The sequence below is a fragment of the Benincasa hispida genome, chromosome 6 (assembly GCF_027475165.1).
Source record: "Benincasa hispida cultivar pf3 chromosome 6, pf3_genome.v1.1, whole genome shotgun sequence".
NCBI lineage: Eukaryota > Viridiplantae > Streptophyta > Magnoliopsida > Cucurbitales > Cucurbitaceae > Benincasa > Benincasa hispida.
Window position 1 is genome coordinate 31801184 of NC_143483.1, and position 19383 is coordinate 31820566.

The window sequence follows — 19383 nt, forward strand, 5'->3', positions numbered from 1 at the left end:
CTAATCTTGCTCTTTCAAGTCAGGTTCTAACCTAGCTCTCTCGAGACATTAGGTTCTTTCTTTAGATTCTCTCTCGAGCAACTCTAAAGGGATGTTTCGCACAGCATAAAACAAAACAATCGCAAGCAATGAACTTTCTAGATCATGTTAGCTTAATTCCTCTCAACCCATTCAACTAGTTTAGTTACTCATGCATATTAAGAGAGTGAGCAGATCTAGAAATATAAATTCCATTGAATAGATAAAAGATGAAGCACAGAATAACAATGCAAGTATAGTAAAGAGCCTGGACCAATTTCTTGCCACTAGGTATTACATTGTTCTACCCTTGCTCTAAAGATATTTTCGCTTTTGCGAGAGTCAACCCGCTCTCTGCTCTTATGCCCCAAGGTTCTCTCTCAAGCCGCCTTGGACGATCTCTAGTGTCACCACACTTCTCTAGCTCCACTATGAAATGGAAAAGAAAACTATGAATAGAGGTGTGAACTTGTAAAGTGATGAAGTAATCGACTGCTTAACCCCATTCTCTGAAGAATGCACTTGGTATTTATAGGGCATCAAAGGTGAAAGATGGCTTCTCTCTCCTGGTTGTACAGATGAGAGAACTTTAATTCCTGACTGACGCCGGACAATTGTTACCGATAAAGCTGGATGTACTTTGTAACCATTATCAACTGTCAACTTAATTTGGATCCGATAACCGTCAACTTTCTGTCCCATCGATCTTAATTGTCCTTTCGTCCGGATGTGTCCACCATGTTGCGGTGATTCTTCTTGGGTGAATGTTTGCAAGCACGATCAATGCAAAGTCTTGCAGTGAAGTTGCGCTCGACCATTGTATTCCTATGATCGCATTCTTTGTATTGCGTTAACGCATTATTCTGCACAAAAATATAAAGATCAACTGCTCTAATGCATTGGACGCATGTGATTGCAATATTATAGAATTTATGCTTAATAGACGCAATTTAACATATTCTATCAACACAATCCAACATTGTTTAAGAACTTAGCACTATGATAACGTGCATTTTTGCCCGTTATCAACTAACTACTCGAGAGGGTAAGCAGTTGAACTCATTAATCGAAGTAAGCAGTGTTCCTAAGGATAGGAATAATCTTATGTCAACCATGCTTTGTGTGATTACCTTGTCTTATGAGTGAATAATTCATCATTTGGGCATACTTGGGAGAGTAGTCTAAAAACCAAATCTAGGCTTGGGAGAGTCAAATTGGGTCACATAAGCAAGAATAGAGGCTTAGGAATAAGTTTTGTTTGCTATTACACAACGCATGCACCCTATAGATAGGATATGAAAGTATGCGGTCACATCGCATGCGTCCAGAAGTAGGATACGGTGTTATACGGTGACCTTTTTTATGTGTGAGAGCTCGTGAGCAAGAATAAAGACTTAGACATAAGTCCTATCGACACTATCGCATATGCATCGCATGCATCTTAGTCAATTGTGTATAGCATAGTCGCATAACTTGCGTTGGCTGGGGTTACCCTTGCAATCAAGTTTATTGATGCGGTGAAGTCATCCCCTCCACCATTTTATCTATTTTTCCATACACCTTATTACGCGTTAACAGTTGCTATGTCTCTAACTCTCATAGCCCTACTTCCATTGTTTAATCTATTTAGTTAGGAGTAGCCGTAGAGCATAGCCCTTAAACTTTAATATTCTTTTATTCTTCGCCACAACACATTACTTCATAAAATTTAGCTACAAGTCCCTGAGTTCGACCTCGGATCATCCGAGAAACTTATGTCGTTATACTTGGCAAGAGAGCAAGAAAACTTGTGGTAGGAATGCATGGTCATTGCATAGATTCTCAGATGCATAATGCACATCCCTTAGTCCAACGCATGACCAGCAATGCATGGAGAATGAACAATGAACGCATATTTATTTACTTCATTTTTCACACATCGAGGAGGATCATATTAGGGAGCACAGTCCACGTAATTAGATCATAATTGAAGGAACTCTTATGAAAGAGGACCTATGAGTGAAAGCAAGATCGTTCCAAATTCATTGTGACAGAAATACCGCATTCACAAACATACATACAAGTTATGCATTTCAGAACAAATTATGGCATGCTTTGAAAACTAATTAAATACAAAGAACCGAAAGACTCACCTTTGAGGAACCTTTCTTCTATCATTCTCTCGGTCTCACTAGGAACAACCCTCTCACTGTCACTGTGATCACCAAGACAATCGTCTATCAAACTCGTTGTCGCTCACCACTGAACGGTCTTCTACACGAACAGGCAACAAGGAGGACACCACCACTTAGTGACCTTGGTATTCTCGGAGTGAGAATTTAGGAGGTGTGAGCTCCGTTGGATTTTTTAGAGGGAAGAAGGAAACACGATCGTATTCAATGACCAAGCAAGTGGGAGAGATTTTATGTCTACCGTATAAACAGGTGTTTAATCATTTAGAAAAGGTACACGATCGTTTAGGCAATCGGATCTGATTGTTTGGACGATTGTTTAGGTAATCTCGCTCTCCGCACGATCGTTTAGTAAAAGCTATACGATTGTTTAGGCCGACTACATGTGTACACAATCGTTTAGGAAAACTTGGGCTATCGAGTAGGCTCAAATTAACTTTACGATGGGCAATGTACAACTTAGTGAAGTGATAATCCGATCCTTTACAAAATGAATACTATGTTCATTTATCCTTCAGTTATAAAAAACTGAATGCAACCTCCCACTTTCACGCATGGTTATGGAGAAAACAACCAACAATTATCTCATGATTGTTTATTTATAAATAAATATAATAGCTAACTTATCATATTATATTTATAACCTATATTTTTAATACCACATCATATGCAACATTTAAACCATAGTCATTTTCTCCTCCACTAGATATAAATCATATTTATATCATTCTCCTCCAATTAATGTATCTCATGCATCATGTCAACTATATCATATATAATCGACCAGTTTAATCATATCATATATAATCAAACTCCTTTTTGTCAATTTGAACACTTCAAACTAACCCAAAACTGATTTTCAACTTGAATCCATTGAGCTATCAAGGGGACCTTATGGACTTGTGGCTTGAAGCTCCAACGGTACGTGAATAACTGACGAAACTCTTTAGCCACAAGATCCACCATCCGTTAACTGCTAGGCACTCAACTAAAGACCGACAGCTGCACTCTTCTCACCACAAATATATTTTTGTGTCCCATCGGTTATAACCAGTCAACAGTATGATTACCATTCACAGATGCTCATAAGTACAATTGGGCCAATTTACCATCTAAATCCTTAAATACCATTAATCCCTCTAATGAACAATACAACATAGTCCTACTATGTGTGGACACCTTTCGGGCCATGAGAAGGTGTGGTGCCACATCATTCAAGCCTTGGAATCAACCCTTAAGTGAGCAATCTACATGAGCATATTTTACCAAATGTTGACCTATTTTAACTATTAAAATAGGTGATTAATCTACATAAGCATGTAACTTATCTTTGTTATGGACTTTAAATGTCTAACACAATTTTATAACATCTTACAAAATTTTAGACATGCTAAGCATCCATAACATACATCAAAGTTATTAAACATTTAATAAAACATTTATATTGAAACATTTGAAACCCTATACATGCATACTATATATTATAACACTTTATAACATACTTTCAATGCATGTAACATGCTTCCTATGGTGGGATTTTAAATCTACATGACATACTTTATGCACATAAAAGATTTATTTCATTATAACATTCATCACATGCATAAATAATTAAACACAAACCGATATGGTTTTTGTTTTGGCATTTTTAAGCAAGCAAAGGCCTAAATATTACAAAAAATAGCAAAAACCGGCTCCAAAACACTTCTGAATTGCTTGAACCGCCTTGGATCAGACTTGAACTTCTTGAACCGGACCTCCAATGCTCAAAATTGTGCTAAACCAGGCAAAAAACCATCGAGTACCAAGCATTGAACATGCCACCAAGCATCGAGTATGCCTTCAAGCACCATCGTGTATCGAGTTTTTGAGCATTGAGCATCTAGTATTGGGTAGTGGCTGAAACTCCAGTTCCTGCTGCTCGACTTTCTTCACTTCTTTCTTCAAATACAACCTAATTGCAACTCTAATGAGTCCAAACGAATTACAAAAACTTAAACACACATTAAGGCTCATAAAAAAAGAGCCAATTACAAGAATTACAACATAATTGAAGAGAAAACAATGTCAAAACTCAGAAAAACCATATCATTTCATCATTCTCATACAACTTATGGAAAAACATCTACCAAGCCAAAGTTAAACCAAATTGAATGCTTAAATGATGCTCCGATACCAATTGCTGGATTCAGAAAGCAGACAGCAAAAGCAAAACAGGATCATAAGCATTCTGATTCATTAATTTTGACTTCAAACTAAGCATGCTCATAAACTAAAAACAGAGTTTCAATACTAAACTTTGAAGTACATTTGATTCACAATCTTCAACTGCAATCTCCTTCTTCTTTAGTTGTGAACCACCACAAATTCTTCCCTACTATTCTCTTGGTGCCTTAGATTGAGTTGTAGAACTCAAAATAAGCTTGAATCGAAGGGAATTGAAGAGAAGGTTACTAGTTTTTCACAGTGTGAAGAACATTTCTTCAAACATAAATTCTTAGCTTCAGCAACGATTGCTATATGTTCTTCTTCCACTCAAAATTTCAGCTTTATATTGCATGACTTTTATGCAACTAACAGCCTTGCATGAATCACAACTCATGCTTGATTAATTTAGCTGAAGAAATGGTGGATTAGTGACTAAGGTGCTTGCACTGAAAGTGAGAAAGTCCCACTTTTTCCATTTCCAATTTTTCTTCTTTTATTTTGATTTCCAAGACCAAAAAATCATATTAATAAAAAATTGAAATTAATTTTACAAAATTAATAAATTCAATAATTGATTTTCTAACAAAATTAATAAAATTAATAAAATAAATAATTTTATTAATTTTATTAATTTAATATCAAATATTAAATTAATTTGTCATTAATTCCATTACCATGAATCTTTATTTATAAATTTAATATTTAAATCATATTTAAAAATTAATCGATTCTCCAATTTTGTTTAATTCCAAAATTAAACGTGTAATTATATCACATATAATTGCTAATTCCCTTAATTGAAATTTGAACGTTTCAAATCAATTTAACATGCTACTCAAGGCTAATCCGTTTGTGAGCTAGTAGGGGGACTTAGTGGACCTACAAATCATGGGCTCCAATGATCCGAGATTAATTGGCTAAACTCTTTACATCAAATTAATCCCCATTCATTAACTACTGGGTCACTTCACTAAAGCCCGTAGTTGCACTCCTCTCACGTAGATTTATTATGTCCACTCGATATAACCATAATTAGTAAGTTAACCTTTCATAGATTATTCGTAATAACAGCTGGGTTAATAGGCTGTTTAACCCCCGAGATTACCTCTTGTTTCTTAAGTCTCAGTGATCCTCTAATGAACAATTGGTTTGTGTTCCGATCATCAAACCAAGTCCCTCTCGGGCCAATGAGAGGGTGAGGCCCTTGTTCAAGACTCGAAGTCAGTATTTAAGGAAACAACCTCTCTACTATCCCTGAAAGTGGATAGGAGTGAGTTTTATCTTGCACCCTATATCCCCAGCTATCTACCCGGTCTTACACCTAAAATGGGAGGCTTATTGAGTCGGCGTTGTTGAGCCAACCCTCACCTATGCAAATCTAAGGATAATCCCAAATAAACAGGAGTTCATAATTAGCTCAAGATTAAGGTCAAGTTACCTAGGTCATCGTTTTAAAATAGTTAGTCTTAAATAGTAAACAACATTATAAAGTAAGAATGACTTATTTCATGGTTCGACCATGTGCAAACTCATTGCATAGGACGCCCCCACTTCTCATGTCATCACATGTACGAATTAGGATCACTTCGTCTGTAGCACTTTACAACTCTTTACCACAAATATAGAGTGGACCGCATCCGATAGTGTTACCAGAATAAGGCATCCAACCTTATTCATATACTATAGATCATTTTGACTATTTACTCGACCTGATCCACTTTTATGTCTCCACATAAAGTTCAAGTAATAGTCATGGATCTTTTAGTTTATTGGATTTATTTCTAAAACGAAATAAGCAATTCATATATTCAAAACAACTTTACAGAATGAGTTTATTGTTTACAAACCACGAGTTTTAGGACCTAAAAACCAACAACAAGAGCATTGTAATGCTAGGTGAGGAGTTGCTGTAGCGTTGAAGTACAATGTTATGACACTGCCGCAACGCTTGCTTGTGTGCACACTTCGTCCATTAGAATCCGAAGTGTTGTAACGTTGCATGTAACATTGTGACGCTGCCCTATTTTGCCCAAAAAGCATCGCTTCTGTCTTCAAGCGTTGCACAATGCTTCTTTTAAGCATTGCAACACTTCGCTTAGGGATGATCTTTTCTTCATATGGTTTTCTACAAACATTTTTTCCCTCAATCTGATTCCAACCCTCCATCTGACGAGTGCACATTTGAAGGTAGATGTTGTGTTAATCTTGGGGAGCAATTGAGAAAAAAGATTTGCAGCCTAGGTCATGCCGAATTTTCTTTCAAGGTAGTGATTTTTCACGACAAAAAAAAATTTAGATCTAATGACGAACAACAAAAATTGTGGAAGAGAAAATCTTGGAAATGAAAATAAAATTGATAGATTTGTTTGACGAGAGAGAGTCCTAATTTCTTTATTGTGAATTTTAATCTTAATTTTTGTTTATTTAAAGATGGAAAAGTTGAAATTTAATTGCAATGAAATTTCTATGTAATAAAAGTAAGGAACGAAACATTTGCTAGTTCCAAAGTCTTTTTGTTGGAGAATGATACATTTGGTCTTATGTTGTTAGCAAAGATACGTTAATGCCTTTATTACACTTAGATATGATACTTCAGACCCATATAGTTCTTCATAACCTTCTTAAGGTCAAACGATATCATTTTTCACATCTAATGATCAAACTACCATTGGAATGTTCAATAGATGCTTTATTCATGTAAAACCTTTTAAATATATATATATATTTAAAATTCCATCGGTTAAATGCTCAATTCGCAAACCAAGACAAAAGTTTGTTTTGCCAAGAGCTTTCACTCTCTTTTGAGATATTCTATTACCTTTGAAAGTCTTTCAAGAGTTTCAATCATATTTAAATCATTAACATATACAACTTAGCAAATCTTGACTGTGGTTTTTTTAATAAAAGCACATGGACAAAATTGGATTATTTAATCACCTAAAATATCAATAAATGAAGTTTTTTAATTAAATATTAATTAAAATATTTAATTTAATTAAATAAATATGAATTAATTATATTATTAATAATTAGTAATAAAACATAATAGTTAAGATAACATAAAATATCCATTGTAAATGTATTAGTTGAAATTTATTAAGTCTAAATAATACAATTATATTTAATAATTAACTAAAATTAATTTATTAATTAACCAGGTTATATCTTTATTGTTTATCTCCCACGTATAAAAATGGGGGGTTTTCAAAAATATAAAAATAAAAAAAAATTATTTACATAAAATAACAAAATCTTAATCTTCTTTGATAGAGACTGTAGAAGTTAATTAGTGTCTATCATTGATAGAAATTTATAGAAATCTACAACAGATAAATGCTGATAGAAGTCTATCAATATCTATCGGTGTTTTGTTTTGCTATTTCTGTATATAGTTGGACATTTTTTCTATATGCGAAAATTTTCCTATAAAAATCTGACCAAAATTTAAAATTTCATGAAACTAACTAGGATATAAAATATCCGTCTGAAATCTCGTGGCAAAACACAGGAAACAAAAAGGCCTTAAAACTAAAAAGTAGGCTTCAAGTCTTGCACATTATTGAGACAAGATAAAGATAACGGTTTCATAATTTGTATGAGAATTAATTGTGCTTAGGAGAAACTATTATAGCATTTGATTTATTGAATTATGAAATTGATGCATGTTTGTTCTTGGTATTCAAAGAATTACTATCACTTTTACAACTCTTTCAAAAGAAAAATGCAAAATTATACATGTATATATAAAAGAAAAAGATAAATGGAGGAAAATGGTGATTAAGCTGATGAAGTTGAAGCATTTGTGTGAAGTTGAACCAAGGAAGCATAAAATCCATCTTTGATATTAATCAAAGTATCATGCTTTCCTTTCTCAACTATGGCTCCATTTTGTACCACTGCAATTATATCTGCATTTTTCACAGTACTTAATCTATGAGCAACCATTATGGTTGTTCTGTTCACCATCACTTTATCTAATGCATCTTGAACCACTCTTTCAGATTCCGCATCAAGTGCACTCGTGGCCTCGTCTAACAACAAGATCCTCGGGCTCTTAATTATCGCTCTTGCAATTGCTACTCGTTGCTTTTGCCCTCCCGAAAGTTGAGCTCCTCTCTCTCCCACCATTGAGTTGTATCCCTGCTTATTTTGCATTCATGAGTTTGTTAAATATCAACAACTAGAACTTTTTTTGTTTTATGATGATGATGAATCAACAATAGTATTCATTTCTCTCACCTGATGCAAACCACTGATGAACTTGTGAGCATTGGACAATTCAGCTGCAACGATTATTTCGGCCTCAGTTGCATCTCCTCCCTTCCCATATGCGATGTTAGCTCGGATCGTGTCGTTGAATAGGATCGGTTCTTGGCTCACTAGACCCATTTGTTGTCTCAACCATTTTAGTTGAAACTTGTGAATATCAATTTCATCAAGTGTTATGCTACCAAAATCAGGATTATAAAACCTCTGCAATAAAGAGATGACAGTGGATTTTCCACATCCACTTTCTCCAACCAGGGCAACAGTCTAAAAGAAGAAGCACATGGAAACCAAAATGAAAACTTGCACGTAGTCTTTTCAAAGAAAATTTAAAGTAATAGGGAAAAAAAACCAATACCTTCCCGGATCGGATGGTCAAGCTGAGGTCTCGAAGAATTTGAACATCTGGTCTAGAAGGATACTTGAAGCTTACTTGTCGAAACTCAATCTCACCCTTAAAATTTTCTAATGTTTCACCTGTTTCAACACTCGGGTCAATTTCTGATTTACGGTCAATCATGGAAAATATGGAAGTTGTGGCTTCTTTTGCATTGGTAGAATCAGGTGCAAGTGAACTTGATTGAGAAATGGCAAAAGCAGCCATGGTCAAAGCAAAAAAAACCTGCCAATGACAATTATTATTAATAACTAGCTAATAAACAAGGGTTGTGTCGATTATGAAAGCAAGAAATGACCATCCGTTCAACAGATACTTACTCGAAAAACGTCGGAGAAAGTTGCTTTGCCATCTTCGACGAAATGAGCACCGGCGTAAAATGTTGTAGCATAGACTGCAAACAATAAGAAGAATGATATTCCAAATCCTGTCCCACTAATTAAGCCTTGTCTTATGCCTGATTTCATTGGTCCTTCACATTTCTTTTTGTAAAGTAGCATCACCTTTTCTTCTGCACAAAATGATGCAACTGTTCTTATACTCCCCACAGCATCGGTAGCAACCTGGCTGGCTTGTTCGTACATCAACTGCAAAACGGTAAACAATGTCAAAGAATACTCATAGTAATACTTCAACCTATTTTAGTTAGTTTTAGATTCTACCTTTGCATCTGCACTAAATCCTTTCAAAAACCTCATTTGCACAAAGCCATTAAGCCCAAGGAGTGGAAACATGGCAAGGACAATCAAAGCCAACTGCCAACTTGAAGCAAAAGCAATGACTAAACCAGCTGTAACAGATGCTAGATTCTCGACAAGTTGACTTAGCGCATCCCCTACTAGTGCACGTACAGTTGCAGCATTTGCCGAGAGCCTGGCACCTATCGAACCACTAGAATTCTCGGTTCTATCAAACCAACCAACCTCCATCTTAACTATATTCTGAAAACAAAGCAATCTAATCCGTTGTATTAACTTGCAACCAGCCACTGAAAAGAAGTATGTTTTTGCTGGAGCTGCCAACAATGATGCTACACCAAGCAACATCATTATCAATGCCCAAAATTTCGAATCCTTTTTTAGTTTATCTGGCGGTTTGTAAAATGTGTCAATTGCATTGGCAAATAGTAAGCCGAAAAGTGGAAGAATGACACCATTGATGATCGCAGCCACAGATCCAAGTACAAGTATAGGAATTTCTGGCTTATTGAGGTATGCAAGACGACGGAGTGGGACTGGTGGTGATCGTTTCGTGGTGTCGACAGATGCACTTTCATCTGCGATAGGAACATCTGTGATAGGAACTCCTGCAGGTAAACCAAAAGAAACTGAGAAAGAGTGGCGGCTACTGCTTCCTACTCTAGATGACCCTCTGCTTATGGACCGTGGCATTGATGCTCCTTTACTATATCGTCTAAACGATCCCGATGTACTTTCTTGTTTAACTTTATCAATTCCAGCCTCTTGGGACTCTTGGTTGACTTCTTGCAGCCTAATAAGCTGTGAGTAAGGTCCTTCAGGATCCTTAAGTAATTCTGTGTGAGAACCTGATGAATAAAAAAATATCAATTATCAGACCTAGAGATCGAAAATGTTAAAAGACACTAGTTACTTTTCTTGTCTGGAACTTGACCTTACAAAATTAGAATTTCATGAAACTTCTTGATGTAGAAACTAGTTTAACCAATTGAAACCGACCAAACTAGGAGATCATAATCCACTCATGATAAAAAAAACCAAAATGGGAGTGATATAACAAAAAGGAAAGAAAGAACTTGTTAGTACCTTTTTCAACCATCTTTCCTTTATGAATGACAGCAATCATATCTGCATTCCTTATGGTGCTTAGACGATGGGCGACAATTACTGTAGTTCGATTAACCATGATACGGTCCAGGGCTTCTTGCACGACATGCTCAGATTCAGCATCAAGTGCACTTGTAGCTTCATCTAGAAGTAAGATTCGTGGATCTTTCAAAATTGCTCTAGCAATGGCAACTCTCTGCTTTTGACCACCAGAAAGTTGAGTTCCATGTGCACCAACAAGTGTGTCAAGTCCCTGAATGCAATCAAGGATCCAAATATTAGAAGAACATTCGAAAAGCTGCTGTTTATGCATTAAACTCGTAGCGAATGTTGATACCTGAGGTAGTTTGTCGACAAATTTTGAAGCATTGGCAAGTTCAGCTGCTGCTTTTATCTCTTCCATGGTTGCACCATCTTTTCCGTAAGCGATATTATCCTTTATGCTAGATGCAAACAGCACAGGTTCTTGGCTGACAAGACCAATTTTGCTTCTAATCCATTTTAGTTGAAACTCTTTAAGGTTAATGCCATCAATAAGAACTTCACCCATACTTGGATCATAGAATCTCTCAATTAGACTTATCACAGTTGATTTTCCACTTCCACTCTGTCCAACCAAAGCTGCAGTTGTCCCGTTCGGAATTTTGAGAGAAAATCCATTGAAAACGTGCTCGTTTGGTCTAGTAGGATAGCTAAAATGGACATCCCTCAATTCTATATCGCCTGTAATGTCGTCTAGTATCTTTCCTTTTGTGTCATAAGCATCAATGAGAGGCTTCCTCTTGATGGTCTCAAACATTTTAAAGGCTGCAGCTCGACCAGCAGCAAATGCACTTAGGCATGGAGATGCTTGGCCTAGAGACCTGATAAAAACATTTAGCATACATAAATATTAGAGTGAATTCAGTTGATAAACTTTGTAAGTTCAGTGAAAGAAATGTAAATAAAGCTCACATAGAACCAGTTAACACCGCAACGAGCACGTTAAGAACTTCGCCTCCAGTGTATCCTTTATCCAATATCAACTTTGCACCGTACCATATAGCTAATGAATCGCTGAAGAGAAGTATTGCAGACATAGTTCCAAAACCGATTCCCACAGCCAAACCTTCATGGACACCCGATCGGTAAGCGTTTACAAGAAATTTTTTATAATTTGTCACAGCTTGTTTTTCTCCAGTAAATGAGGCAACCTACAAAGAAGTAAAGTATCAAAAGTCAAAGTTCATAAAGGTTTGGAATGCTTTGAATAAGTTATCTAGTGTGACATGCTCTCATGGACGTTGTTGACACACTGTTAGTAAACCTTGTAAATCTCTATGTCGTTTCTTTACTATTCACATTTTTTGCTTTGTCAATATGGTTTATGTCATAGTAGAGGAAATAGTCCAAAGAAAGAAAACTATGATGTCTGGACAATATATAACATACAGTTCTAATTGAGCTGATTGTTTGCTCAACAACGTCGGCTGCTTTTGCATAAGCACTTTGACCACGAGACGTCATTTTCGTAATAATGATCGATGTAATACCCCCGAAAATCACAAGTAGAGGAAAGGAGGATAACATGACGAGTGTTAAAAGCCACCCTTTGATGAAAGCTATTATAAAACCTCCAAAGAATGTTGATACAAGTTGTATAAATTTTCCAACCTGAATGAAGAAGATATAGATTTCTTAAACATCATTCACAAATACACATGTAATGAACTTTGAAGCTTAATTTCTATACTAAATGTTGATACCTTCTCCCCCATTGCATCCTGTATAAGAACGGTGTCTCCCGACATCCTCTCGACCACCTCTCCGGTGTTCGTTTCCAAGTCAAAGAACGAAACATCTTGTCTCAAAATAGTTTTGAGATACAAACCCCTTATTCTTGAAGCTTGCCTCTCCCCTGTAACCATCCAACTAGCCACCTCTGATATGTGCAGAAAAAAAAAAGAAAGTTGACAATCAGAATCGTTTATGCAATAAGAATTCGATAAAACTCGGTATCGAAAAATGCCTTACGGATAAAAGCTGCTACACCACATCCAATTGCTAAGTACACAAATTTAAGACTGACCTGTACAATTGTGAAGATAACAAAGTTAATGAAATGAAGCTTTTCTTGTAGTAATACAAAAAGGGATTCTTCAAATAACATCACATAACATAGTCTCACCTTGGAGACTACTTTAACTATGTTTGAGCTGCTCTGATTAACACCAAATGAATCAATCAATTCTCCAAACAAAATAGTCATAATGGGTAGACTGAGTCCATTCCCTATGGCACCGATAGAGCCAGCGATTATCAGAAGAACGTCGGTCGAATCTGCAAATGAGAATAGCTTGTAGAATGGAACCGAATTCGTTTTCCCATCTCCATTTCTGTTGTTCATATCTTGTTGGTTTCCATTCTTGTTGGAGCTTTTCTCAGTTTCATTACCTGTTGATGAGCTTGGTTGATCTGTATTATTTGAGTTTCCATCTACACCATTTTCTATCTCCATTGGTGTCCTGACTTCTAGTTCTGCCCACTGGAAAATATCACACAAAATAGTGAATATTAAAACAATCAATGTGGATTCTAGAACAAGTTTGGTTAACAAGTAGCAGAAAATAGTTTAAAAAGCTAATAAGATGGTAAGAAAACCTCTTATATTGTGCACAAAACACCTAATTTCCTAAAAGAAAAAAGGAACAAAGACAGGAAACAAAATAAATAAAACAGAGTATTTGCCCAAATGATAGTGCACATAGTTAGAGCTATCCTCTGGTCTAAGTTATTGCTAGTTTTGAGATATATTTAGATGCTTCCATATATATATACACCCGGTTTGTTAACCATTTAGTTTTTTATTTTTTATTTTAAAAATGAAGCCTATAGATGTTACTTCCACCTCCAAATTTCTTTTTTTCTTATCTACTTTTTACCAATAGTTTAAAAAATCAAGTCAAATTTTCAAAACTAAAAAAGGTAGCTTTTAAAAAGTTGTTTTTGTTTTTGAAATTCGGAGAATTCAACAATTGTACTTAAGAAAGATGCAAATCATTATAAGAAATGAGCAGAAAATTGACTTAATTTTCAAAAGCCAAAACCAAAAATGAAATTGTTATCAAACGAGATCTTGTTACCCCAGATAACTGTGATTCTCTTGTTTGCAGGCCCAAACTACTCAACATAAACAATCAACTTCACTTCAAGACTCACGGAAGACTATATTCTTTAAGCTTTAAAAACTCTTCAATCGTTTACCTGTATGCAGCTCAACCGTGTAGACGAAGCTCTAAGGAACTAGATGATAGTTCAATTGTGTAGACGATTTTAAGAAGCACTAGACGATCGTGTAGACGATAGTTGTGTGGAGCTAAACGATCGTATAGACGATAGCTGAGAAACTAGACAATCGTATAGACGATGCAAAGTAGAGCTAGACGATCATGTAAATGATGCAAGAGGAACTAAACGATCGTGTATACGATACTTAAGGAAACTATCATTTTTCAATGGAATAAGCTCTTGTGATTACAACAAACAAAACAGAAAGAGGCGACAACGATAAACTGATTTCAACTTCATTTTTGTCTCAGTTCTTTCTGTTACAGACCTAAACTTTTATGTTTGATTAATTTAAAGTAATTTTTATAGTGCAACAATTATTCACGTGATCTTGTACTTAATGCCTTTACTCTTTTGGCCAAAGGTTGATTGATTTCTTGATTTAATTTTTAGTTAAGAAAACCAAAATTTAGATTAGAACATTAATGCATGACTAATTCTAAAATTTTGCCTGGAATTGAAGAGTTTTCTTAGAAGTTAAAAAAAGTTTTGTTAATATCTTGCTTTTTATTATAAACTAGACAAAGTTGTTGGTTTATTAATTAGGCAAGGAAATTTAATAAAGCTCAAGAGTGTCAATTAATGAAATTTCTTGACTTGGTTCGTTTGGATTGATTTGAAAAAATATATTTTTTTTTCAAAGAACTCATTTTTATTTAAACATTTTTGATAAAAACGAATTAAAACACACTCAAAAAGCTATCTTGAGTGATCGCCAAATACTCCAATTTCTTCCAAAATAACTTATATTTTAAACTAAACACTTGAAAAAGTATTTCAAACACACTTTTATAATTGTATACAGAACTAAATTGAATCGTAAGATTAATTAAGCATGAATCAAATTGATGAAGTCGAGATGTTTCATCTCCGCCTATCTTAGTATTAGTTTTACTTAGTTTAAATTCAATCTTTCATTTATGTTCATGAGATAAAAGGAAGTGGTAGTATCTTAGTATTAAATTGCACTAGAAATATGATCTCGAAGGCGATATTCGATACTCATATTGATCACCCTACCTAAAACTTGACCGTACTAAAATCATGCAAGAACAAAACAGAGGAATTACTTTTATATTTTCTCTATTATATGCAAGCAAAAGCTGAAAAATCAAAAGAGAAATAGTAAAGATCATGATTAGACTTGATAAAAACACATAAAATGGAAGAAAAGATGAAGAAAATTACAAGAAGATGAGATGAAAGCCTAGAAGATAAGAAAGGATAAAAAAAACATCATTAAGAAGAAATGCCCAATCCCACATGATAGAGAAGGATACCTAATAAAGATATCACCATAAAAGAAATAATAGGGAAAGGATGAAAAAACCAACACAACCACAAAAAAAAGCCCCAAAAAGGGCAAGGGGGTATGCTTAAGCTTGCATTAGATCAAAGCAAAGGCCAAAGAGTACCTGAAAAACAATATGAAATTTGAAAAGCCACCAACTTTGTTTTCTGGGGGAGACAAGTGCTGAAAAGAAAGAGCTCTTTTGGCCCTTCCTCTAGAAAGCTTTTGAGCTGAGCTTTCATAAAGTGTTTCACTTCCTCATTCCTTGATGCCCAAGCTCAAAGGATTTTTCTTCTTCTTTCACTTCCTTTAAAGTAAAATGAAAATTCATTTCCAATTGTCAAAACTTTTAATATAAAGAAATCCTCAGATGGGATCCAAATCCACTAAATCCAAAGTAAAGCCAACCTTTGAAATGTCTTACAACAAATTTCAGGTTGTCTTGGTTTTTGAAAGTAAGTCTTTGTAATTTGTAATTTTTTTTAAGTAAAAGAGTTGAATTCTTAACTAAATGTCAAAAGCAAAAATAATTTTGTATACAATGATTTGCATCTTTCTTAAGTAAAAGAGTTGATTTTTTAGCCAAATTTAAATTCTAAAAACAAGTTTTTAAAAACTATGGTTTTTAGCTTTTAGAAATTAAAAACAAAAAACCAAATGGTTACTAAATAGATCCTTAGTTGTAAAATTTTGGCTTCATTTTTTAAAACATCGGTCAAAGGTAGATAACAAAGTTAAAAATTTAGAGGTGGGAGGGGTTCCTAAAAATTTAATTTCCAAAAACTAAAAACCAAATGGTTACTAAATAGTTGTCGACTTTTCTTTTTTTTTTTTTCCTTTCTTTTTTCACATCTTCATATGAATCTCTCACACTCTTTATAGGATATATAAATTATTTTTTTCTTCAATTAATTTTAAAATGAAATTTCTTGTTTATCTAATATGGTATCGAAATGCATTGGCCCATTTGATACAGATTTTGATCGTCCATTTATTTTATCTTTGGGACTAAGGTAATTGAGATAGAAGCACTTTTCGGGATTTTTTTTTTGGATTAATTTTGCGGCATTGTCTTTTTCTCTCTAAACTTTGACTTTTTTTTTTTATTAATTTTTTCACCACGTTTGAAAACTTGGAACTTTTATATGTAAAAAACACATGTGACGCAAGAAGAAAACTAAAAAAATGAATCATCTACGACTTTATTTGTTTCATGAATTTTAATATAAAAACTTTAGTCATGAATTATTTGGGTTGTTAAAAGTAAATGAATATTGCATAATAGAATTAAAACAGTCTTAAAAAGAGTTCAAAGATAATAAGTGATTGATGTTATAAATATTTAAATTAGATATAGATGTCCATAGATTACATGTCTCCAAATATCTTTTTTATATTTATCTTCTTCATTATCTTCTCCATATATTTTCATTTTTCATATCTTATAAACTTAATAAATAATAGTCATTGCGACATTTGAGAAATACAATGGAATAGAGAATACATTCACTCTCTACTTTCTCTTTCCTCACTTTGTTCTTGTTTCATTTGTTTTACAATACGTTATCAATACGAATTTTTACCATTTTGAGATTTTTTAGAGATTGAATTGAAGATTAGAGTCAATTCATTGGAACACCAAGAATGCTAAAGGTCCTATATATTTTTTATGTATTTAAAATTAAAGTTCAAAAAAGGTAGAATACTTTATTGTAGTCACATATGTGATTTATGTGCTTGCAAATTGATTTTTAAGATATATATGGGTATTTTTGTTAAACTTTTATTTAGATCAATGGTAAAAAGTTCATATTAATAAGATTTCTTTAGTAAGAAAACCTAAGCAGTTAATTGCATGGTGATTTTAGTTTCCCAAACCTTGTTTATTCTTGAATTTGATTGGAGCTATTCTATTGCCTGTGATGAGATTTTTCAACCATTTTTGAAGTAAAGTTAATCTTTGCTTTTATTAGCATTTATGTTAAACGTACACTCGTGTACATGGACTCTTGAATATGGCTAGGTATAAAGTAATTAAGCATTATCATTGAAAATTCATATAAATCATTGAACTCTGGAGTACATATGATGCATATTAAACTAATAGGATCAGGTATTAGGGATTATTAAAGGATTAAGGGTATATTAGTAATTAGCTAAGTAGTTGGTTATAAATAGAGGGGTAGAGAATAGAGAAGGCAAACAATATTTTGGTTTATGAATTAGGGCTTGAGAGTTATTTCAAGATTATTGTTATTGTTTTTATTTGGCATGTAATTTTTCTTTGATTGAAACATTGGATCTTTTTCAGTTGATTTCGTGACAGACTGTCTGGTTTGGAATGTTTCGGTCTTACTGGTTTCCTTGTCTGTAACTTCCTTGTTGATATTGTTATAAAAGGAAATATGAGAATGTTCTTAACTAGGTTTTCCGAAACTGAAGGTTCATTTTCATTTTTGTGCGGCCATTGCTGAAAGCGAAGAAACGAAAAGGTTTGTAGATTCTTTATCGTGCGTGGGTAAATCCTTGAAGAGAAGCGTTGAGTTTAGGGGGAGCCTAAACGTACAAGATCAATAGAGTCTGAGCTGAGAAAATATTTTGAGATAGGTGACGTCAAGTTTAAGGGGAGTCTAAACAAATTGTCTATCTAAGGTTTAGTGTATTACATGATAGTTGTTCTATCAGTTAAGTAGTTTCTCTTGTAAACCTTCTCAATAATACCGAGCTTCTTTTTAACTTGGGCACTGTGTCCCTCAGATGTAGGTAAAGTTATACTGAATTAGGTTAACATATTGTGTGTTACTTTTCTTCTCTGCTTGTTTCTTTTGTGTTAATACTTTTGTTAGCATCATTGTGTCCATCATCATATATTCAATTGATTGTTTATATGTTTTTCAATTGGTATCAGAGTGGGTTTAGTTGTTATATTTCCGTTAATTGTCTGCAATGGAACCAATCAGAGAATGTGGATCTACTACTAGACCTTCAGTCCTTGATGGGACAAATTACTCATACTAGAAAGCCAAAATGACTGCTTTTCTAAAATCAATTGACAGTAAGACCTGGAAAGCTGTTGTAAACAGGTGGACTCATCCAATAATCACTGATGAGGATGGAAAAGTTTCTTACAAACCAAAGAAGTAGTGGTCTAAAGTAGAGGATGTGGCTTCCATAAGATATTCTCGCACTCTAAACGCAATTTTCAATGGGGTTGATAAGAATATTTTTTGACTTATTAATACGTGCATTTCAGCTAAGGAAGCTTGGAAAATTTTGGAAGTTTCTCATGAAGGCACTGAAGAAAATCAGACATGAGGATTTCCATGAGCAGCAAAATGATCGTTCCAAATTCTATATGATATTGAACATACACAATTATAGTACAAGAAACGGAAACTAATAGGTCATACACAATACGAAATTACAACATGCTTTAGATAATCAATGGACAACAAATACATACCTTTGAAGACTCATTCTCCAAACTCCCTCTATCACGAACGCTCGTTCAGTCTCCAAGACAACAATACACGAATGCTTGAACACAACGACCGCAACACAGCACGATCAACAACAACCACCACACGAACACTGTGAACACACAACGAATGACCTCCAAAACCTCGAACTCAGTCGAATTAAGTGAGGACACCACCACAATGGTTACCTTGGTATTCTCGGTGTGACAATCTAGAAGTGTGGGCTCTGTATGGACTTAGTTAGATGCAGAGACTGGAGAAACAACAATCATGTAGACGATTGAGCAAGTGGGAGATGAGAAGTGTCTATCGTATAGACGAATACTCAATCATGTAGAAGAAGGCAGCCTATTGTATAGACAATGCCCTGCGATCGTTTAGCTACAACCAAGTGAATGAACTATTGTATAGTAACACTCTA

The 19383-nt window shown here is 34.4% G+C and overlaps 1 protein-coding gene across 1 annotated transcript; it reads right to left on the bottom strand.

Annotated features, from left to right (window-relative positions):
• Nucleotides 1-8009: 8009 nt before the first annotated feature.
• LOC120079561 (ABC transporter B family member 4-like) lies at nt 8010-15763 on the bottom strand. Its single transcript, XM_039033791.2, has 13 exons — nt 15608-15763; nt 13033-13389; nt 12879-12933; nt 12611-12786; nt 12297-12518; nt 11820-12058; nt 11203-11728; nt 10845-11118; nt 9723-10606; nt 9381-9647; nt 9022-9285; nt 8637-8930; nt 8010-8537 (listed from the first exon to the last, which is right to left on the bottom strand). Exons 2-13 carry the CDS (start codon nt 13360-13362, stop codon nt 8175-8177), a joined length of 3894 nt encoding a protein of 1297 aa, XP_038889719.2. The 5' UTR covers nt 13363-13389; nt 15608-15763; the 3' UTR covers nt 8010-8174.
• Nucleotides 15764-19383: the final 3620 nt, after the last annotated feature.

Excerpts from the sequence above, each read along its gene's own strand:
- LOC120079561 (XM_039033791.2), bottom strand. The coding sequence starts at position 13,362 with ATGGAGATAGAAAATGGTGTAGATGGAAACTCAAATAATACAGATCAA. Across the intron at positions 10,607-10,844 it reads AGGAAAGATGGTTGAAAAAG|GTTCTCACACAGAATTACTT; the intron begins GTACTAACAAGT and ends TTTATTCATCAG. Across the intron at positions 8,931-9,021 it reads TGACCATCCGATCCGGGAAG|ACTGTTGCCCTGGTTGGAGA; the intron begins GTATTGGTTTTT and ends TTCTTCTTTTAG.